Source organism: Squalius cephalus, assembly GCF_949319135.1.
Source record: "Squalius cephalus genome assembly, chromosome: 17".
Classification (NCBI taxonomy): Eukaryota; Metazoa; Chordata; class Actinopteri; order Cypriniformes; family Leuciscidae; genus Squalius; species Squalius cephalus.
Window position 1 is genome coordinate 35,146,686 of NC_137138.1, and position 24,857 is coordinate 35,171,542.

Here is a 24,857-nt window from a genome sequence, read left to right on the forward strand (position 1 = left end):
ACTGAGCCGATACGAGACGCTGAACACACTCTCATCACGAACTGAGCCGACACGAGACGCTGAACACACTCGCATCACGAACTGAGCCGACACGAGACGCTGAACACACTCGCATCACGAACTGAGCCGATACGAGACGCTGAACACACTCGCATCACGAACTGAGCCGACACGAGACGCTGAACACACTCGCATCACGAACTGAGCCGATACGAGACGCTGAACACACTCGCGTCACGAACTGAGCCGATACCAGATGCTGAACACACTCTTGTCACGAACTGAGCCGATACGAGACGCTGAACACACTCTTGTCACGAACTGAGCCGATACGAGACGCTGAACACACTCTCTTCACGAACTGAGCCGATACGAGACCCTGAACGCACTCGCGTCACGAACTGAGCCGATACGAGACGCTGAACGCACTCTCGTCACGAACTGAGCCGATACGAGACGCTGAACACACTCTCGTCACGAACTGAGCCGATACGAGACGCTGAACACACTCTCGTCACGAACTGAGCCGATACGAGACGCTGAACACACTCGCATCACGAACTGAGCCGACACGAGACGCTGAACACACTCGCATCACGAACTGAGCCGATACGAGACGCTGAACACACTCGCGTCACGAACTGAGCCGATACCAGATGCTGAACACACTCTTGTCACGAACTGAGCCGATACGAGACGCTGAACACACTCTTGTCACGAACTGAGCCGATACGAGACGCTGAACACACTCTCTTCACGAACTGAGCCGATACGAGACCCTGAACGCACTCGCGTCACGAACTGAGCCGATACGAGACGCTGAACGCACTCTCGTCACGAACTGAGCCGATACGAGACGCTGAACACACTCTCTTCACGAACTGAGCCGATACGAGACCCTGAACGCACTCGCGTCACGAACTGAGTCGATACGAGACGCTGAACACACTCTCTTCACGAACTGAGCCGATACGAGACCCTGAACGCACTCGCGTCACGAACTGAGTCGATACGAGACGCTGAACGCACTCTCTTCACGAACTGAGCCGATACGAGACGCTGAACACACTCTCGTCACGAACTGAGCCGATACGAGACCCTGAACGCACTCGCGTCACGAACTGAGCCGATACGAGACGCTGAACACACTCTCGTCACGAACTGAGCCGATACGAGACGCTGAACACACTCTCTTCACGAACTGAGCCGATACGAGACCCTGAACGCACTCGCGTCACGAACTGAGTCGATACGAGACGCTGAACGCACTCTCTTCACGAACTGAGCCGATACGAGACGCTGAACACACTCTCGTCACGAACTGAGCCGATACGAGACGCTGAACACACTCTCGTCACGAACTGAGCCGATACGAGACGCTGAACGCACTCGCGTCACGAACTGAGCCGATACGAGACGCTGAACGCACTCTCTTCACGAACTGAGCCGATACGAGACGCTGAACACACTCTCGTCACGAACTGAGCCGATACGAGACGCTGAACACACTCGCGTCACGAACTGAGCCGATACTAGACGCTGAACACACTCGCGTCACGAACTGAGCCGATACGAGACGCTGAACACACTCTCGTCACGAACTGAGCCGATACGAGACGCTGAACACACTCGCGTCACGAACTGAGCCGATACGAGACGCTGAACACACTCGCGTCACGAACTGAGCCGATACGAGACGCTGAACACACTCTCTTCACGAACTGAGCCGATACGAGACGCTGAACACACTCTCGTCACGAACTGAGCCGATACGAGACGCTGAACACACTCGCGTCACGAACTGAGCCGATACGAGACGCTGAACACACTCTCATCAAGAACTGAGCCGATACGAGACGCTGAACACACTCTCATCACGAACTGAGCCGATACTAGACGCTGAACACACTCGCGTCACGAACTGATCCGATACGAGACGCTGAACACACTCTCTTCACGAACTGAGCCGATACGAGACGCTGAACACACTCTCGTCACGAACTGAGCCGATACGAGACGCTGAACACACTCGCGTCACGAACTGAGCCGATACGAGACGCTGAACACACTCTCTTCACGAACTGAGCCGATACGAGACGCTGAACACACTCTCGTCACGAACTGAGCCGATACTAGACGCTGAACACACTCGCGTCACGAACTGAGCCGATACGAGACGCTGAACACACTCTCATCAAGAACTGAGCCGATACGAGACGCTGAACACACTCTCGTCACGAACTGAGCCGATACGAGACGCTGAACACACTCGCGTCACGAACTGAGCCGATACGAGACGCTGAACACACTCTCATCACGAACTGAGCCGATACGAGACGCTGAACACACTCTCGTCACGAATGAACTGAGCCGATACGAGACGCTGAACACACTCGCGTCACGAACTGAGCCGATACGACACGCTGAACACACTCTCGTCACGAACTGAGCCGATACGAGACGCTGAACACACTCGCGTCACGAACTGAGCCGATACGAGACGCTGAACACACTCTCGTCACGAACTGAGCCGATACGAGACGCTGAACACACTCGCGTCACGAACTGAGCCGATACGAGACGCTGAACACACTCTCATCACGAACTGAGCCGATACGAGACGCTGAACACACTCTCGTCACGAATGAACTGAGCCGATACGAGACGCTGAACACACTCGCGTCACGAACTGAGCCGATACGACACGCTGAACACACTCGCGTCACGAAGTGAGCCGATACGAGACACTGAACACACTCGCGTCACGAACTGAGCCGATACGAGACGCTGAACACACTCGCGTCACGAACTGAGCCGATACGAGACGCTGAACACACTCGCGTCACGAACTGAGCCGATACGAGACGCTGAACACACTCTCGTCACGAACTGAGCCGATACGAGACGCTGAACACACTCGCGTCACGAACTGAGCCGATACGAGACGCTGAACACACTCGCGTCACGAACTGAGCCGATACGAGACGCTGAACACACTCTCATAAAGAACTGAGCCGATACGAGACGCTGAACACACTCGCGTCACGAACTGAGCCGATACGACACGCTGAACACACTCGCGTCACGAACTGAGCCGATACGAGACGCTGAACACACTCTCATAAAGAACTGAGCCGATACGAGACGCTGAACACACTCGCGTCACGAACTGAGCCGATACGAGACGCTGAACACACTCGCGTCACGAACTGAGCCGATACGAGACGCTGAACACACTCGTCACGAACTGAGCCGATACGAGACGCTGAACACACTCGCGTCACGAACTGAGCCGATACTAGACGCTGAACACACTCGCGTCACGAACTGAGCCGATACGAGACGCTGAACACACTCGCGTCACAAACTGAGCCGATATGAGACGCTGAACACACTCGCGTCACGAACTGAGCCGATACTAGACGCTGAACACACTCGCGTCACGAACTGAGCCGATACGAGACGCTGAACACACTCGCGTCACGAACTGAGCCGATATGAGACGCTGAACACACTCGCGTCACAAACTGAGCCGATACGAGTCAAGTCAAGTCAAGTCAAGTTTATTTATATAGCGCTTTTCACAACATAGGTTGTATCAAAGCAGCTTCACAGTAATAAATTAAAACAATACATCAATGTTTGTTTCTAATGGAACGTCCATGTTTGGTAATGCTGATCAATAGTATCGTTGATTGATTAGTTAAATTAAATATCCAAATATCCCCAACTGAGCAAGCCAAAGGCAACGAGACGCTGAACACACTCGCGTCACGAACTGAGCCGATACGAGACGCTGAACACACTCGCGTCACGAACTGAGCCGATACGAGACGCTGAACACACTCGCGTCACGAACTGAGCCAATACGAGACGCTGAACACACTCGCGTCACGAACTGAGCCGATACGAGACGCTGAACACACTCGCGTCACGAACTGAGCCGATACGAGACGCTGAACACGCTCGCGTCACGAACTGAGCCGATACGAGACGCTGAACACACTCGCGTCACGAACTGAGCCGATACGAGACGCTGAACACACTCGCGTCACGAACTGAGCCGATACGAGACGCTGAACACACTCGCGTGTGGATGAACACAGCGCTGCGCATCAGTCTCAAACACACAACACAACTAACTATACTTCATTAAAACACACACTGCGGAGTGTGTGTGAGAGAGAGAGAGAGAGAGAGAGAGAGAGAGTGAGAAAGCACAGCTTTATGAAAATGTATGAAAAGCGGAAAATGAGTCTTGAAACCATTTCAATTCAGAATTGATATATATATATATACAGTGCTATGCATAAGTTTAGACACCCATGCTAAAGTTGACTAAAAAGAGGAATAAAAAATCATCTTTTGGAAATTGAACTTAATGCCTTAATTAAAATAATTAGGAAAAATCCAACCTTTAAGGACACCAATTTTCTTTGTGAATGAATAATGTATCGTAAATAAATAAATGTTCTTCCTTAAAATACAGGGTGCATAAGTCTGGACACCCCTATGTTAAATTCCCATAGAGGCAGGCAGAGTTTTATTTTTAAAAGCCAGTTACTTCATGGATCCAGGATAAAATGCATCCTGATAAAGTTCCCTTGGCCTTTGGAATTAAAATAGCCCCACATCATCACATAGCCTTCACCATACCTAGAGATTGGCATGGTTTTTTTTCAGTTAGCCTAATAGCTCGTTTTATTTGCATTGAGAGATGATCTTATGGAAAGTACTCCATGCTAATCTTATTTACGATACATTATTCATTCACAAAGAAAATTGGTGTCCTTAAAGGTTGGATTTTTCCAAAATTTTTTTTAATTAAGGCATTAAGTTCAATTTCCAAAAGATGATTTTTTTTATTCCTCTTTTTAGTCAACTTTTGCATGGGTGTCTAAACTTATGCATAGCACTGTATATATATACACTCAAATCATCACAGTCTGAATCCTGCGAGAGAAAGAGTTGAACCATAGAAAGGCCCTGGAATGGTTTGTGTTTGGTTTGTTTTACACACATATGAAGCCTCGTGGCTGCAATGTTTGTTTTGATTGTGGGTGTGTCTTGTCCTGTAGCATAAAGGGATGTGTGTGTGTCCTGTCTGTTTTCTGACCTCTTCGGGGGTCAGTGGGAATGAGGAATGAGGAACTCATGCCGCTAGAGTTTTCCAGCTGTGTGTCATGAACACATGGAGACAGGAAGCATACACACACACACACACACACACACACACACTCACACAATCTCTCTTTCTCTCTCTCTCTCTCTCTCTCTCTCTCTCTCTCTCTCTCTCTCTCTCTCTCTCTCTCTCTCTCTCTCTCTCTCTCACTCTCTCACTCACTCACTCACTCACTCACTCACTCACTCACTCACTCACTCACACACACATACACACACACACGCGCACACACACACACACACACGCACACACACACACGCACGTAAAGACCACAGAGGAGAACTGGGAAGTTTGCTCATCTAAGAGTCGTTTCCTTTCAGGATTTCAGAACCGCTCTTTCTTTCTTCTTTCTTTCTCTTCTGGAAGTTTTGCAGCACGAGCTCGTGATTTCCTCCAGTAAGAGGCTGTTCTCCTCGTCATCACAGGAGAATCCGGTCGCTCAGGTGTGTGTGTGTGTGTGCGCGATCAGCTGAAGAATATCTCAGATGCTTTAGACTGGTTAATCTGCATTGTTTCCGCTCTGGGCCTGAAGCCGTTGGTGAAGCTCCTCGTGTCACGGGCGATCAACATTCAGCTCCTGTAGCAGCACGTTCATTCCTAACGGACACACACACAGCTGAAAGAGGTGTGTGTGTGTGTGAGCCGTTCCTCTCTCAGCTTTCTCCCGTTCGCTGTCGGCTTCCTTTACTGTGAGTATCAGCGGGTTTTCTATGACTTCACTGAACTCAGATGATCTGTGTGTGTGTGTTTTGTGTGTGTACAGGGTCTGGTCACAGAACTCAGATCTATGTGTGTGAGTGAGTGAGTGAGTGTGTGTGTGTTTGTGTGTGTGTGTGTGTGTGTGTGTGTGTGTGTGTGTGTGTGTGTGTGTGTGTGTATGTACGGGGTCTGGTCACAGAACTCAAATCTGTTGTGTGTCAATGTGTGTTGTGTATGTTGTGTGTGTGTGTGTGTGTGTGTGTGTGTGTAAGGGGTCTGGTCACAGAACTCAAATCTGTTGTGTGTCAGTGTGTGTTGTGTATGTTGTGTGTGTGTGTGTGTGTGTGTGTGTGTGTGTGTTGTTTCACCGGCGCCGACCTAGTCCCAGGCTGCCGGTGGTGTGTGTGTTCAGCGTCAGCACTCTCTTTTGTCACGTTTCTGTGGTGTTTTGAACATCATCAGGATCAGGAAGAGGAAGCTCCACTCAGACTCACTTCTGCACGTTCAGTTTAAACCTGTCGCTTTACATCACACTCCAGGAGCTGCTCGTGTACTTACTGCACACTGCACTCGTTTTATTTGCACAAATGCCTCTTTAACACTTTATTTTGAGGGTCCCTTTTGAACATTCTGTTGACTATAAGTAACTACATGTCAACTCACTCTCAGCGGAGTATCAGTAGAGTGCTAGTGGTGTATTACTAGAGTACTTGTGGTGTATTAGTGGAGTATTACTAGAGTACTTGTGGTGTATTAGTGGAGTACTAGTGGTGTATTAGTGGTGTATCAGTAGAGTATTAGTGGAGTCTTAGTGGTGTATTAGGGGTGTATCAGTAGAATATTAGTGGGGTATTAGTAGAGTATTAGTGGTGTGTTAGTAGAGTATTAGTGGAGTCTTAGTGGTGTATTAGTAGAATATTAGTGGGGTATTAGTAGAGTGTTAGTAGAGTATTAGTAGAGTATTAGTGGAGTATCTCAGTGGAGTATCTCAGTGGAGTATCTCAGTGGAGTATCTCAGTGGAGTATCTCAGTGGAGTATCTCAGTGGAGTATCTCAGTGGAGTATTGGTGGAGTATTGGTGGAGTATTGGTGGAGTATTGGTGGAGTATTGGTGGAGTATTGGTGGAGTATTGGTGGAGTATTAGTGGTGTATTAGTAGAGTATTGGTGGAGTATTAGTGGAGTCTTAGTGGTGTATTAGTGGTGTATCAGTAGAATATTAGTGGAGTATTAGTGGAGTCTTAGTGGTTTATTAGTGGTGTATCAGTAGAATATTAGTGGGGTATTAGTAGAGTATTAGTGGTGTATCAGTAGACTATTAGTGGAGTCTTAGTGGTGTATTAGTAGAATATTAGTGGGGTATTAGTAGAGTATTAGTGGTGTATTAGTAGAATATTAGTGGGGTATTAGTAGAGTATTAGTGGAGTATCTCAGTGGAGTATTGGTGGAGTATTGGTGGAGTATTAGTGGAGTATTAGTGGAGTCTTAGTGGAGTCTTAGTGGAGTCTTAGTGGAGTCTTAGTGGAGTCTTAGTGGAGTCTTAGTGGAGTCTTAGTGGAGTATCAGTAGGTTATTAGTGGAGTCTTAGTGGAGTCTTAGTGGGGTATTAGTAGAGTATTAGTGGTGTATCAGTAGAGTATCAGTAGAGTATTAGTGGTATATCAGTAGAGTATTAGTGGTGTATCGGTAGAGTGTCAGTTGAGTATTAGTGGTGTATCGGTAGAGTGTCAGTAGAGTATTAGTGGTATATCAGTAGAGTATTAGTGGTGTATCGGTAGAGTGTCAGTTGAGTATTAGTGGTGTATCGGTAGAGTGTCAGTAGAGTATTAGTGGTGTATCAGTAGAGTATTAGTGGTGTATCAGTGGTGTATCAGTAGAGTATTAGTGGTGTATCTGTAGAGTATCAGTAGAGTATTAGTGGTATATCAGTAGAGTATTAGTGGTATATCAGTAGAGTATTAGTGGTGTATCGGTAGAGTGTCAGTTGAGTATTAGTGGTGTATCGGTAGAGTGTCAGTAGAGTATTAGTGGTGTATCAGTAGAGTATTAGTGGTGTATCAGTGGTGTATCAGTGGTGTATCAGTAGAGTATCAGTGGAGTATCAGTGGAGTATCAGTGGAGTATCAGTGGTGTATCAGTGGAGTATCAGTGGAGTATCAGTGGAGTATCAGTGGTGTATCGGTAGAGTATTAGTGGTGTATCAGTGGAGTATTAGTGGAGTATTTGTGGTGTATCGGTAGAGTGTCAGTAGAGTATTTAGGGCCCTATAAAATCCGTTTTATTTTTTCCCAAATTCCGTTTTATTTTTTCCCAAATTCCATTTTTTCCGTTTTAATTTTTGCAAATTCCGTTTTTTCCGTTTTAATTTTTGGGAATTCAGTTTTTTTTTTACCCTTTACTGTTATTTTAGTCGTAAAAAGAGTGTTTTTAATGTTAATGATTAAAATGTACACAAATAAAATAGGAATGACCCTAAATTTATTGAGGTAACAAACAAAATTCTCATTTTAAGAGGTGTTAAATGTGGTTTGGTTTGTTTACATTAGTGAATGTATTAGGCTAACTAACATGAACCACGAGCAATACATTTGTTACTGTATTTATTAATCTTTGTTAATCTTAGTTAACCCTAACCCTATATTTTTATTGTTACTTCACACAGTGCATTAAGCTAACTAACTTTTCATTTAAATAATGTAGGCTACTAAATGGTGAAATTAATAAAGATGAATAAATGCTGTAGAAGTGCAGTTTATTAATAGTTAATGTTAACTGATCTAGTTAACTAGAGTTTAATAAATGGAACCTTATTGTAAAGTGTTACCGATTTTGTTATACACCGAACCGATTCAGTGTTGGACAGATCAGTTGTTTTAACCATTCATTAAAGTGAATCGGTTCAAAGGAGTCATTAGTTCGCGAATCGGACGTATCATTAGCAGACTTGTACGCGTTGTGTGATTATCCCGGCAGTTAGGACATCGCACAAGATTTGTCAACACAGAAAACATTTCATCATTGGATAGGTTTTGTTTAGTTTAGGCTATTAAGTGTTTTTTATGTCAGCTGAATGGGCAGAACGCTTCTCAGAGAAGAAGGCAAGGTAAAAAAGTTTTTTTTTTTGCACAATTCACACCCAGCGGTAGCCTAATTCAGGAAAAAAATATCCGAATGCTCCACGTGAAACTTCGTTCTTCCGATCTTTTACCATTGTGTCAATTCTCAATTGATTTAGATTAATAAGCGCGAGGGAGTGAGAGAGAGCAAGACAGTTTGAAGACGCGCGCGCGACCGGGCCTCTCTCTCTGCTCGTTCTTTCAGTAATATGCGATTTTCCTCAGACATACGTTTGTATACATATGTCTCCCACACAAAAACAGAATTTTATTCCAAATATGTAAAATTCCGCGAAATTCCGCGTTGATACTAGATTCCGCGTTAATTTGCCAATTCCGCGATTCCGTCCGCGATTCCGTGATCGCGGAAATTATAGGGCCCTAAGTATTAGTGGTGTATCAGTAGAGTATTAGTGGTGTATCAGTGGAGTATTAGTGGTGTATCAGTGGTGTATCAGTAGAGTATTAGTGGTGTATTAGTAGAGTATCACTGGTGTATTAGTGGTGTATCAGTAGAGTGTCAGTAGAGTATTAGTGGTGTATCAGTAGAGTATCAGTAGAGTATTAGTGGTGTATCAGTAGAGTGTCAGTAGAGTATTAGTGGTGTATCAGTGGAGTATTAGTGGTGTATCAGTGGAGTATTTGTGGTGTATCGGTAGAGTGTCAGTAGAGTATTAGTGGTGTATCAGTAGAGTATTAGTGGTGTCTAAGTGGGGTATTAGTAGAGCATTAGTGGTGTATCGGTAGAGTGTCAGTAGAGTATCAGTGGAGTATCAGTGGAGTAGCAGTGGAGTATCAGTAGAGTATTAGTGGTGTATTAGTAGAGTATCACTGGTGTATTAGTGGTGTATCAGTAGAGTGTCAGTAGAGTATTAGTGGTGTATCAGTAGAGTATCAGTAGAGTATTAGTGGTGTATCGGTAGAGTATTAGTGGTGTATCAGTGGAGTATTAGTGGAGTATTTGTGGTGTATCGGTAGAGTGTCAGTAGAGTATTAGTGGTGTATCAGTAGAGTATTAGTGGTGTGTCAGTAGAATATTAGTGGTGTATCAGTAGAGTATTAGTGGTGTATCAGTGGTGTATCAGTGGAGTATTAGTGGTGTATCAGTAGAGTATTAGTGGTGTATCAGTGGTGTATCAGTGGTGTATCAGTGGTGTATCAGTGGTGTATCAGTGGAGTATTAGTGGTGTATCAGTAGAGTGTCAGTAGAGTATCAGTGGAGTATCAGTGGAGTATCAGTGGAGTATTAGTGGTGTATTAGTAGAGTATCACTGGTGTATTAGTGGTGTATCAGTAGAGTGTCAGTAGAGTATTAGTGGTGTATCAGTAGAGTATTAGTGGTGTCTTAGTGGGGTATTAGTAGAGCATTAGTGGTGTATCGGTAGAGTGTCAGTAGAGTATCAGTGGAGTATCAGTGGAGTATCAGTGGAGTATCAGTGGAGTATCAGTGGAGTATCAGTGGAGTATTAGTGGAGTATCAGTAGAGTATTAGTGGTGTATTAGTAGAGTATCACTGGTGTATTAGTGGTGTATCAGTAGAGTGTCAGTAGAGTATTAGTGGTGTATCAGTAGAGTATCAGTAGAGTAACAGTAGAGTATTAGTGGTGTATCGGTAGAGTATTAGTGGTGTATCAGTGGAGTATTAGTGGAGTATTTGTGGTGTATCGGTAGAGTGTCAGTAGAGTATTAGTGGTGTATCAGTAGAGTATTAGTGGTGTGTCAGTAGAGTATTAGTGGTGTATCAGTAGAGTATTAGTGGTGTATCAGTGGTGTATCAGTGGAGTATTAGTGGTGTATCAGTAGAGTGTCAGTGGAGTATCAGTGGAGTATCAGTGGAGTATTAGTGGAGTATCAGTAGAGTATTAGTGGTGTATTAGTAGAGTATCACTGGTGTATTAGTGGTGTATCAGTAGAGTGTCAGTAGAGTATTAGTGGTGTATCAGTAGAGTATCAGTAGAGTATTAGTGGTGTATCGGTAGAGTATTAGTGGTGTATCAGTGGAGTATTAGTGGAGTATTTGTGGTGTATCGGTAGAGTGTCAGTAGAGTATTAGTGGTGTATCAGTAGAGTATTAGTGGTGTGTCAGTAGAGTATTAGTGGTGTATCAGTAGAGTATTAGTGGTGTATCAGTGGTGTATCAGTGGTGTATCAGTGGAGTATCAGTGGAGTATCAGTGGAGTATCAGTGGAGTATCAGTGGAGTATCAGTGGAGTATTTGTGGAGTATTTGTGGTGTATCAGTGGTGTATCAGTGGAGTATTAGTGGTGTATCAGTGGTGTATCAGTGGTGTATCAGTGGAGTATCAGTAGAGTATCAGTAGAGTATCAGTGGAGTATCAGTGGAGTATCAGTGGAGTATCAGTGGAGTATCAGTGGAGTATCAGTGGAGTATTAGTGGAGTATCAGTAGAGTATTAGTGGTGTATTAGTAGAGTATCACTGGTGTATTAGTGGTGTATCAGTAGAGTGTCAGTAAAGTATTAGTGGTGTATCAGTAGAGTATCAGTAGAGTATTAGTGGTGTATCGGTAGAGTGTCAGTAGAGTATTAGTGGTGTATCAGTGGAGTATTAGTGGAGTATTTGTGGTGTATCGGTAGAGTGTCAGTAGAGTATTAGTAGTGTATCAGTAGAGTATTAGTGGTGTATCAGTAGAGTATCAGTAGAGTATTAGTGGTGTATTAGTAGAGTATCAGTGGTGTATTAGTGGTGTATCAGTAGAGTATCAGTAGAGTATTAGTAGAGTATCTGCTTAATATCTGTTGACTCTTTATTGTGATGCTATTCAACAGACATTCTACTGACTATAAGTAACTTTACAACTACATGTCAACTTATTCTAACCCTAACCCTACAAGAGTTAGTAGAGATGTTGGTGCAATGTTACTTATAGTCAACAGAACGTGTTAAAGGGACCTTCAAAATAAACTGAAACCAATTACTCTTGTTTTATGTGAAATGTAACGCTTCTCTTCCACGCGTCCTCTTAAAAAAGGGATATTACGACACTAAACACTCAGATAACGACACATTTCATCCTCTGTTGGAACAAAAGTGGCTAACTTCTGTCAACCTTGTCAATAAGCAAGGACAAAAATAAAGAAATTTCATTTGAATTAATATCGATTCTGGAATAAAAAAAAAACGAAAAAAATCGTGATAGTTAAGTGAGTCGATTTTTTTTCCTCTCAGCCCTAATGATTTCCATGATGTGGATTTGGAAAACGTAGATGGAAACATGGAATCCAGTCATAAAAATGGAATTTATAGTATAACATGAAATGTCACAGAATTTGACAATTTTTGTATGAATAAATCAAAAGTAGGGCTGTACACTTAATCAAATGGTGATATGTATAGTAGTGTCTGTTAATTTTAAAGAGTGCTTTTGAAATGTGAAGTCTACATGTAGTGTGTGTCTCAGTTTGCTCTCCTACACACTGAAAGAACGCGTGACGCTCGTCTGCGTCTCACTATATGAACACATGAACTCACAAGAGTCTCTTCTCCAGCATTTCACCATTTCATTTGAGAACTGACACACACAAACTCAAAACTCTTCACAACAAGAAATGATGACAAATATATTACTATTGTACAGTAGAATCTGCTTCTCAAAATATTAATAATTAATATGTTTTTGAATTTTTTAAGGAATATCTCACAGTATCTCTTCCATGATTTAGTTTAAACTGTAAATGTGTTGTGCAGGACTTTTTCTGTTGTTTGCAAAAAAATACATTTGTTCAAAAATCGGTAACACTTTACAATAAGGTTCATTAGTTAACATTAGTTAACTACCTTAGTTATAACATGAACTAAGAATGAGTTAATATTAATTTAAACACTAATACTAATTACTAATATGTTATTAAAATCAAAGGTTGTATTTGTTCACATTAGTTAATGCACTGTGAACTAACATGAACAAACAATGAATGACTGTATTTTTATTAAAGGTGCTGTGTGTAAGTTTTAGCGCATCTAGTGGTGAGGTTGTGAATTGCACTTAACAGAAGTTACGGTGGCCGACAGGAAGTGATGTCGTCGTCTGAGACAGCAGAGAGTAGCCAGTTAAACACTGAGGTTTCTTTATAAAGATAAATTAAGAAATTAGGTTTACTTGATTATTCAATAAAACGATATGTTATTGCGAATATTATTGTTACCTGTTCATCATTGTGTCAGTGTTTTATTCGCTGACGTTAGCTAGCTTCTTATCATGAAGAACAACATAGTGACTAAACGCGTTTGTCCGCTCAGGGCCACCGTAGAAACATGTCGATGTAAGCGGACCCGCGGTGTGTGTAGAGAGAAATGCTCATTCTAAGCTAATAAAAACATAACGGTTCATTATGTAAGGTCTTTATACACCACTGAAAACATAGTTATGTTTATGATATTGCATTTCTGTCAACAGATCCTCCTAAACATTACACAATGCACCTTTAACTAACATTAACAAAGATGAACTAATACATTAACAAATGTTAACTAATGAACCTTATTGTAAAGTGTTACCGTAAAATAAACCCCCAGCAACATTAAAGTTCTTTGAATTAAATTGATTAGACATGCCTTTTGATTGGTCAAGTTTAAAGGGTCTGTATGTGGAGTTCAGAAACCCTTGTTATTAGTGACACCGGTGGCCGTTCAGTGAAACTGCAGGAGACGCTTACTGTTCGCACTCGTGAACACATAACACACAACAGACTGAACGAGACTCAAGTTCTGAACGAGACTCAAGGACCCGATATACTCGCGGAGAAGCTCTTTTTCGTTCAGAAGTAAAAAGTTAGAAATACCTTTGCAGTGATATACTGTTAACTACGGCTGCGAAACGATTAATCACGATTAATAATCGCATCCAAAATAAAAGTTTGTGTACGTCGACGTCACTTCAGTGATTTGGGAAAAGCACGTAAAAGTCCTGGCAGAAAGCGATGCATAAGGATGTAGTGTAACGACGAAAAGGATGTAGTGTGAGACTATAGTTTGAACTAATCCCTTTTCTTTGCGTGACACATTGACATTACCGGGGAAATCCATAAAGCAAATTTGCCTGTGAACGCTTTATATAAATACAGTATAGGTCTAAATCCAGGTGATCATCACTTATATCAATGTTATATATATCATCATATCGTCCAGCCCTAAAACTTGTGTAGTCTTTTTTCAGTGTTTATTTAAAAACATTGAATTATGCAGAATATACAATGGTAAATATTTAATTAATGAGTTGTACAATATATAACAATACCATATATAGGGTGTGATTTTACCCCTAAATTCAGCATATTGACACAAAATAATAACTGCAAATCCAGCTTTCTCTGCCTGGATCCAGTTGTTTCTGTGAATCGCAGCAAATCCATTTGCTTCTCTTTTCTGTAGCTTTCGTCAGTCTGTAAAAATACACCTCAGATTTCTTATAAAATCTAGTTGTACAGTCGATCTCAAAGCTCTTTCCCGTTTTAGATGTGCTTTGTGTGTTTTTCGCAGTTGAAAACAAATACCACTCAGTGTGTGTAACCGCAGTGACTCCGGCCGACGGTGACGTCACACACCCACACACACACACAATCGGCCACACTGGCTGTAGGACTGGCGCTCATCCACAGAGAGGAGTGCATGAGCTTGAACGCTCCTGACAGCTTTTCCCTGAATCTGACAGCAGGCTTCAGGCTCACTGGAGTGTGAAGAGATGTCAAAACAAACCTGACCTCTGACCCCCTCTGGCTCTGCTCACACACTACAGACACGACTGCACTGCGCCGTGATCTGAGAGAGAAACTGAAAGTCCCTTCCATGGCAGCACTGATGCCAAGCTCTGCTTGAGCCATGGAGAGGATTGAGGTTCATTTCAATATGATCTCAAACATCTTTATACAACGTAAAGCGTTGTATTATTCACATGACTCGTTTACTACAGTGTTTATACACAACAGATAGTTGTTAAAACTGTCCATATGAGCACTGTACTGCCATCAGCTGTGTGTTAGTGTGTGTTTCAGGTATTCAGCGGCTCTTGACCTGTAACAGGGTCACAGAACAGCTCACTTTTATGACATGTTCACTTCCAGTCTAGGCCACTTTACTGTGCGGAAGTAAATCAGTTACGTGTCTTTTGCTGTGTGACTTTAGTTCTGCTGTTTTTTTTTATTTTTTTTATGGCAATCTAGCTTTGCTTGTTTGTGTCAGTGAAACTCGGACAGAATTTAAGTTGTTTCCCTTCATAAGAATATGCAGGCAGAATAATTTAGATTCAAGTAGGGGTTGGTGAAATAATTAAAATCTTGGTCTTTGTCTCAGAAGTTTGGTCTTGATAATATCGCATACCCCCACTAGGGGTTGAACGACTTCAGATTTTTTTTAAAGTCATCCGACATTTATGTGATGAAAGACGAGTTGACGTCGACTAGTCTCTGAGGACTTCATTGATGAACAAATAAGCCTAAACCTCGAGCCGAGACTCGATCACGTGTTGCCTTGTGCACAGCTATGGCATCTGACACAGCGCTCCTACATAACAGCTTGTTCTTATCAGTTCTTTTGTCTTTGGGTCGTTATATTTCTCACAGATTTCTGCTTGCTCTAAATCAGATATAGATAAAGTAGCACAGTAAAGTTTACATTTATATGAATGCATTAGTGAGAGAGAGATTGCAGGCCCTATCTTACACCCAGCGCAATTGACTTTGTACAGCGACGCATGTATCATTCCTATTTTGCGTCCCTCCACAGACGCACGTCGGTAAATCAGGAAATGAACTTGCGCTCCTCGGGGCGGTTCAGCGAAAAGAGGAGGCGTGTTCCGGCACAAACGTTCCCTGGTGCTATTTTGCAGTTTCAGAAAACAATTCCTTAAAATAGCATCTGAATAACGCGCCACTGACTTTAGACGAGGTTTCTCCTGGTCAGTGGCGCGTTATTCAGATGCTATTTTAAGGGCGCATGCTTGGCCATAATGTAGAGTGCACAACGCACACACACTTTGCTTCTCTCATCTACACAGACGCAGCAGTTCACATTTTTGCAAACCATACATTATTACAAGGAAGAATATTACCACATGAGGGAAATCATTGTGGTGTCCATGAAGATAGGCATAAATCTAGCTTACACATTTACCCAAATTATTATACACCTGTTTAACCGAAGCTAATTTGGGTGTGTTTCTCCATCCCCAATGTCACTTCTCTGTGTTTTACGGCCCTGACGAGAATGTCGGTCTCCTCGGCTGTGAACTGCTCCTGGCAAATCCGCCGTTATAAGAGCAATCCGCCATGGAACAAGCGCGCCTGCTCTTAAAGGGAATGTGAGATGTCGCTCTGATTGGTTTATTTCACGTTACGCCTAAACCACACCTATGAATAATGAAGCTACTTCAGACCAACACATTTTATATTTGCGTTGAGCGCAAGAGTCATTTATCCCGCCGGTATAATAGCAACAGCGCCCGAGACCCACCCACAAAGTTACTTGCGTTTCGTGTTTGATACTTGCGTTTCAGACCGTTAAAATAGGGCCCTGCGTGTGAATTGCACCTGGTAGCGTCTCTCTAATAGTGAAGCTGTGTGTTGTAGTTACTATGAAATGTATGCTAGAACTTTTCAGCTTCAAATCTGATACTGTGCCTGTTCGACAGGGAGTTCCTCAGGGTTCAGTGTTGGGCCCAATTTTATTTAACATTTACATGCTTCCGCTTGGGCAGATTATCAGGAAATATGGTCTTGGGTATCACTGTTATGCAGATGATACGCATATTTACATCACCACTAGTCCTGATGTCCATTGCTCATTAAAGGGGTCATTGGATGCAAAATTCACTTTTATATGGTGTTTGCATTTAAATGTCTTTGCAGTGTGTGGACACAACCATCATACGGTTATTATCGCATGTCGCGGCATCGCGCCGCGTTGCGTGTAGTTAGGACACAGTGTTAAAGTCGACTAGTGACTAGCGACTTCTTCAAGACGTCCGGCTGTTGAGTGTCTCTTATGGGCCACATCATGTAAACGCCCTCACCAAGAACTGGGGCTCATCATAATTGGGCATTACATAACCATATAGACTGTCTTTGTGGAAATAAAAACGTGGTTTTCTGATTGTGATTGAGATTTGATGTGTGTGAGATTTGTTGCCCTGATTCGTGTCTCTCTGTGTGTGTCTGCAGTTTCGGGACTCAGCGTGGAGGAAGAAGAGGCTGTGAATGCATCACTTTAGAGCCGTCTGAGATGATTGTGGTGAGTGGCGTTACACACACATCAGACGTTCAGACTGACAGCACATAGACTAAAGCAGTCGAAACGTGCTTCCTTGATGGAGTAGCTCACTTCAGAATGACAGTTTCCTGATAATCTACTCTCCCCCTCGTCATCCAAGATGTTCATGTCTTTCTTTCTTCATTGGAAAAGAAATGAAGGTTTTTGAGGAAAACACTCCAGGATGTTTCTCCATATAGTGTCTTCAATGGGGTCCAACGGGTCGAAGGTCCAGATGTGAGTTTCAGTGCAGCTTCAAAGTCTCGACACGATCCAGCCGAGGAATAAGAGTCTTATCTAGACAAACCAGCGGACATTTATAACAAAATAAACATTTATATAGTTTTAGACCACAAATGCTCATCTTGCATTAGCTGTGATGCGCCACACATTACGCAATCAGGTTGAAGACAGAAAGACATGAACATCTTGGATGACGTGGGGAGAGTAAATTATCTGGAGGTTTTAATTCTGAAGTGAACTACTCCTTTAATATCACATTCCAGGTTTGATTGTGTTCACTTCATCAGTGACAATTTCCTCTGAAAACAAGTTCCCTTTTGGATTAATCTTAACTAGTAGTCATATGGGCTGGGAGAAAAAAATCGATGATTTTTTTTTTTTTTTTTTTTTTTACAATTCTAAAATAGATTTTTTTTATTCCAGAATCGATATTAGTTCAAATGAAATTGCTTTATTTTTGTCCTTGCTTATAGACGAGGTTGACAGAAGTTAGCCACTTTCGTTCCAACAGAGGATGAAATGTGTCGTTATCTATGAGTGTTTAGTGACGTAATATCCCTTTTTCAAGAGGACGTGTGGAAGAGACGTGAGACTGAAAGCGTTCGCACTGCTCACTGAGAGAGAGATAAGACAGTAGAGCTGCTCAATTCATCTATAAAAGACTGTGATCTCCATTCAAACACACACGCGGTCTTTTAAACTTTTTTTTAAACTTCGTCTGTCTATTAAACTTTGACAAAATCATATCGCAACATTCAGATCTGTGTTGGCGCTGACCCGGAGAGTCGTCATGAAACAGCTTCACAAAGAGTCTTTTCAACCTCATAGTTTCATTATTTCTGTGATGCAATTGTTCAAATTATCATAGAAGTACTGCGATAAAAGTTTAAAGTTCAAATATGAACACTGATCTCTACGATAGCGATCAAAATAGAGTAAATCAGCTTTTGATAGAAACTTTTTACCGCATTTATCGATTACATTGTTTCTCCACTGGGTGGCGACAAGTTATTAAAGAGAATGTAGTCCTGTATGAAGCTTCTGAAATAAAAGTCAGAAAGATGTGATGATTTGTTTTTGTAAATATCACTCATCTTATACATCATGTACAGTCTGTATAAGAGTATGATTTAACTTTTCCTGATGGTCTAGTGTTAAAAAAATTGCTATATTTTGCAATATCGAATTATTGTGATTAGAATCACAATTCTTAAAAAAATCGGTACCCAAGTATCGTGATAGCATCGAATCCGGAGATTGGTGTATCGTCCCAGCCATAGTAGCCATCAATATCTATTTAGTTATTGTTTTAGGCTGCTGTTGTGCAATCTTTCTCGCCAATGATTAACTAGTTAACATAACAAGCATTAGTACAGTCTGCTGTCTGATGTATGTTTTCTTCCTGTTAGTCGTGAGATAGAAAACTACAACTAACCTCAAGACAATATAAACCATTTGCAACATCCCGATCACTTTCTTCTTTTCTTTTCCGATTCCTCCATCAACGTTGCCTTTGGTCTCTTAGCCTCCTAGAACATGACAGTCAAACTTATTAGAAGTCAGTGAACCATCAGAACTAATTTTTCCAACCATTAATGTAAAAAACGTACATGAAGTTTAAACGGTACACTTTTTAATAATGTCAAATTAAGTTTTACTTGGTACATTTACTAGTGTATTTTATATATGTTTGAATAATTAGTTGTCATGCAACTGCTTTGATGTGATGATGTTAATGTCATCCCATTGATAAAGTGCATTTTATTGTACCATAAATGCTTGTCAGCGGTACACTTTAAACTTATTTCAAAAGTAATATTGAAATTACTTATAAAGATGTTCTTAAATGGGTCAAAAAGCACTTTAAAGTTGCATTTAATATAAATTGAAACTATAATACAAGGCTCGAAATTGCGACCATTTTGGTCGCATATGCTCCTGAAATGTAATCTGTGCGACCTAAAAATATATTTGGGAGCATTTGTGCGAGTGCAAATAATGGTTGTGGTGCGACCTGTTTTCATTTCTCTAAAAAACGTTTGCAAATTACTTCACAGTGTGTACCTTATGTGCACTGATACGCGCGATGGCCGGACCGTCATTCTATCCAACTTTATATAACCAATCCAGGGGTTTTCCTACATTGAATTTTTTTTGACGGCCGCCAAAGCCTTATTAATTTAATAATATCATTTTAGAAAAGAACCGCCCTCTCCACTTTTTGAAAAAATGCACATGCGCAACACTCTACCTGCTCCCGAGAGGGAACGCCTATTAAACGTATGCACGAGCTAATCATAGCTTACATTAACTTTTACTAGCAGTGATTTTAAATGGATTTCTCCATATAGCATGCCAAACTTTACCTGTCAAGTAGAAACTTCGTGACTGAGGCATCAGTGGGAAGCCCAACCTGTGTTTTGAGCGCACGCCATCGTGGGAATCGTGTGCACGAGCACGTACGACGGCCTTACCTAAACATATCACCAGAATGATTGACACTTAGGAGGACCAATAGTCTTGATGATCCACCCGGAAAAAGAAAATCCTCCGCTATACCTTTAATGTTAATTTCAACATTTAGGCTACTAATAGCCTACATTATTGAAATTTATTTTTTATTTGTTAACATAGTTAATGCACTGTGAAGTAGGGATGGGCATTCGATTAAATTTTCTTAGTCAGGAGAATTAACGATCGACTATCGATTAATCATTAATATTTTTATATTGAAATTCATTATTTTTTTACTTTTTATAAATTAAAAATGCAATGAAAATACAAAAATACAGTTTGTTTGTCCTCGATGAGATCTTTATTACAAGAAGATCAACTTGTGGCAGTGAAACAGGACGTTCGGTAGACTTGAAGAAATGCCCTGCGGTGCTCGTCTAAAACAGCGGAACCTGCAGCTGCGAGCCGGCGTTCTTAAACAGAGACCCATGGCCACTTCATCCATTTTCTGTGATCGGATAGCTATCCGATCGTGAAAAGACCAAATGTAAATGCCCTCCGAAACGCATTCGAGACGGATTTAAATCCGATCGCTCAAACCACTTCAGGAAGAGATCTGAGACGCATTACAGACGAAACTGGACAAGAGTAAATGCATCTGGTTGTTGAAACCACATATGTAAATTTGACTTATCCCAAAAATGCTAAGAAATAAACGTGTGAGAGCGTGTTATAGGCTATATGTCATGTTATAGCCAGATATGACGACGCTACTTCAACACGCATCACCACAGATGAGCATCTATTCATCAAGCCAACGTGCAAACTATCGCAAATCAAGTGAAAGTCATTCATCAACACACAATCATCTTCATTAAAAGTGAAGAACCGAAATGAACTTACCAGGGCTGTTGCCGCATCTTGTTGCGGTCTTTGATTTAGAAATGTTCGTTGATGATCAATAAAATGCAGCTCATATCTGTTGCTTTCGGTGACGTGCAACAATTTAAATATGCATATAGCGCGGGAATTCAAGATCGGATTTATATCCGTTTTGCAAAAACACATTTATGTGACCAGGTGTAAATGGAATCGTTTTGATAAATCAGATAGCTATCCGATCTGAGAAAACGCATGAAGTTCCCATAGAACTTCTGCACCAGTCTACTGATTTCTGTTGAGAAAGATAAGCATGTTGACATGATCTGGGATCAGATGCGACCGCAACCTGGTGACAGCCAGTCCAGCCGCCGAAAACACCCGCTGTGAGGGGACTAGAGATGCGCGGATGGGCTATTATTTCATCCGCAACCGCATCACAAAACTCATCATCCGTCCGCCATCCATTCGCACCAACGTTTTTGACCAATTTTCAAAACCGCACCCGCCCGCCATCCGCTGATTGGTTTATACATATATTTTTCATTTGATTGGTTCAACCGCCCGCCACCCGCCCGAATTTAATTAAAATATCATTTTTCGTCACGTCATCCGCCCGATCAAGTCCGCGGCTGTAACCGCCAACCGCGCATCTCTAGAGGGGACTGACGTTGCCATCGCCAAAGAAGAGCTTGCCTTCACTAAATTTAAACCTATGTTGCAGCTCATGGAAAAAGAACGGAGTTGCGATTAACAAGACGTATGCAAATGACAAATCATGTGCAAATATCATCGGGGTGAGATGATATAGAGCCGGATATTTCAGATCTTGGCCACAGGACGTGTAAAGCCCCAGTGAAATGAAATCTGTTAATATATAATTTGTAGTTGTGGTGCTCCTTAATTTTTGAAGTTGAGAGCACCAGTGCTACCAAGTAAAAAAAGTTAATTTCGAGCCCTGTAATACATTTGCATTTAATTGCAAATACATGCAGTTATGTGTGGTCAAAAACATTACATTTAGTTCAGTTCTCGCTGAAAAAAATCAGTGTCTCCCCAGGGTAGAGCTGGAGTGTGTGTGTAATAATATATTGTCTTATCTGTCGTTCTCCAGCGTGGTTTAGGAAATGAACCATTACATGAGCTTTATCTTGCATGGGCTGATGGTCATGAACTCTCACTGAAAATGAAAGCACAGGGTTCATCCCTCTACTATCTCTCTCATTGGCTATCCTGCAGTAAACTAGCTCTCTCATTGGCTGTCCTGCAGTAAACTAGCTCTCTCATTGGCTGTCCTGCAGTAAACTAGCTCTCTCAATGGCTGTCCCAAAGTAAACTAGCTCTCTCATTGGCTGTCCTGCAGTAAACTAGCTCTCTCAATGGCTGTCCCAAAGTAAACTAGCTCTCTCATTGGCTGTCCTGAAGTAAACTAGCTCTTTCATTGGCTGTCCCAAAGTAAACTAGCTCTCTCATTGGCTGTCCTGAAGTAAACTAGCTCTTTCATTGGCTGTCCTGCAGTAAACTAGCTCTCTCATTGAAGTAATCTAGCTCTCTCATTGGCTGTCCTGAAGTACACTGAAAAAATATCCCCAAAAAATGACAATAATAAAATGATAATAATTTTATTCATCAAAAAGCATTGTGTAATAAATCGAAATCATGAAACTTGTTCAATTTTACACCAAATTATTAAGAGTTTAATTACATTCTTACTGTTTTATTTTTTCACATTCCATTTTATTTTTACCCAGATCTGTGCTTTCAGTTTTGTTTTGTCTAAATTAAATTTGAATGGTTTAATCAAAACATTTATTTAGTTGAGTTCATAAAAACAACATAATTTATTAATTTGTATACAGTAATAGGGTCCTAGAAAATGTGTTTTTTTTTTCTTTCCATGTTGTGTATTTAAAGTTTTCTGGTAATCAAATGAAGGCATAAAACATTCATTTATCTTATAAACAAGCCCTTTCATTTTTTGTCAAACAAGTGCTTCACAACAGAGGTTTACTGTTAAAATTAAAACATGGAAGAAAATTAGTTTTAATAATAACTGCATTATTCTTATTAGTAGTAGTAGTTTTACATTAAGATGTACATTATACTGTACAAGAGTAATATATTTCCATCGCAGTTTCTCTAAGTTAAACCACATTTGTATTGGTTTCTTGGTCTTGCCGTGCAGACCTTCTTCTGTGATGTGATGATAGTTTCTCACACACACAAATACAAACATGACACTAAAATAATGCAATAAACATTCATAGATGCAACATAAAACCCTAATGTATAACTGATTATACAGAAAGAAAACATCACAAGTGAGCTTCCACACAGGGAATTCTGGGAATTTCAATTTATGGTTTTTCACTGTAAATTATAAGAATACTTGTTCTTTTTCACTTCCAAAAACTGTAAATATAACAGTATTTTGCTGAAAAATGACATTGAATATCCCAATTGACCTATTAGTTTTTCACTGCATTTGTTAAGGGACTAACTAATCAACAGGTTTTTACTGAAGCTTTTTACAGTCGTTAGAATTATGATAATTGTGTACACTGCTGTGATTCCCCAGCTGACCTACAGGGGGCGCCACCACTCTCTCACTCCAGCTGGTCCTCTCAGGTCCTCACACAGTGCTTGTGTTGTTTCCACCTTCCTCTTCTGTTGACTTGTTTATCTTAAAGTCATCCTTATTTTGAATTATCTGTTAAGGTTTTTAAATGACCTGTATTAGGCATAAGCACAGATAGACCCCATGCCCTTTTGACCTCTGACCAGATAATTGCCCTTTTTGCAAGACTTTCTTTTAGTTCATATTTTAGTTTTTGTCTAAATGTGTCCCGTGGCATCAATCCTCAATCCTCAGCAAGTTCCCGCCAACGTATTCTTAATAATTTTGCGAGACCACACGAGGCTCTCCCACTGATGTTGTTTGACAGTGTTGACGTAAAATAGCGTTGTGCAAGGTCGTACATGTCACCAAACTTATTAAAAACTCCCCCAAATTTCAGAATATGAATTGCCCTTGTATGAGTTATTGTATTTTCTAGTATATAGTATAGTATAATTAAGCAATATCACACAGAGCAAGAGCGCTGTTTTCTCGAATATCAGCACGATTGCAAATGTGAGTCATTTTGTACATCAGTTCAAGAAACAACTAGAAAAAAAAGTTTGTTGAGACAAACTTTAAGTTGGCTTGAGAAAGCCGGACCAGAGAGTTTGAAGAAGTTTAAAGTTAGTTTAACGTTTAAAGTTAGTTTAAAGTTTGATTGATAGATTAGTTAGAAAGAAAGACTAGTTAGAAAGAAAGAAAGATTAGTTAGAAAGAAATATTAGTTATATTAAAGAAAGAAAGAAAGAAAGAGAGAAAGAAAGAAAGATTAGTTAGAAAGAAAGATATATAGATAGATAAATGGATTAGTTATAAAGAAGAATGAAAAATTAGTTAGAAAGATAGATTAGTTATAAAGAAAGAAAGAAAGAAAGATGGATTAGTTAGAAAGAAAGAAAAATGGATTAGTTTGAAAGAAAGAAAGATGGATTAGTTAGAAAGAAAGAAAGAAAGATTTGTTAGAAAGAAAGAAAGATAGATAGATTAGTTAGTTATAAAGAAAGAAAGATTGATTAGTTATAAAGAAAGATAGATTAGTTAGAAAGAAAGAAAAAATGATTAGTTAGAAAGAAAGAAAGAAAGATACATTGGTTAGAAAGAAAGAAAGTAAGAAAGAAAGAAAGAAAGAAAGAGATTAGTAAGAAAGAAAGAATGATTGATTAGTTATAAAGAAAGATAGATACATTAGTTAGAAAGAAAGAAAGAAAGAAAGAAAGAGAAAGAAAGAAAGAAAGGATTAGTTAGAAAGAAAGATAGATTAGTAAAAAAGAAAGAAAGATGGATTAGTTAGAAAGAAAGAAAGATAGATTAGTTAGAAAGAAAGAAAGATGGATTAGTTAGAAAGAAAGAAAGAAAGATTTGTTAGAAAGAAAGAAAGATAGATAGATTAGTTAGTTAGAAAGAA

At 41.0% G+C, this 24,857-nt stretch overlaps 1 protein-coding gene and 1 long non-coding RNA gene across 27 annotated transcripts in view; both read left to right on the forward strand.

The window, feature by feature from the left end:
- Positions 1 to 24,857, forward strand: part of rapgef6 (Rap guanine nucleotide exchange factor (GEF) 6) — a 158,389-nt gene that overhangs the window by 32,155 nt on the left and 101,377 nt on the right. For 25 of the 26 annotated variants that reach the window (XM_079847102.1, XM_079847123.1, XM_079847111.1 and 22 more), the window contains one exon: positions 17,169 to 17,238. In XM_079847102.1, the coding sequence (XP_079703228.1) occupies positions 17,169 to 17,238 (70 nt within the window). Of the gene's footprint in view, positions 1 to 5,446; positions 5,872 to 17,168; positions 17,239 to 24,857 lie in introns of those variants that run through there. The other variant, XM_079847119.1, reaches the window with a different exon arrangement.
- LOC307144639 lies at positions 23,232 to 24,829 on the forward strand. The gene is made up of 2 exons (XR_013818796.1): positions 23,232 to 23,460; positions 23,573 to 24,829. It is a non-coding gene; the product is annotated as an uncharacterized lncRNA (long non-coding RNA).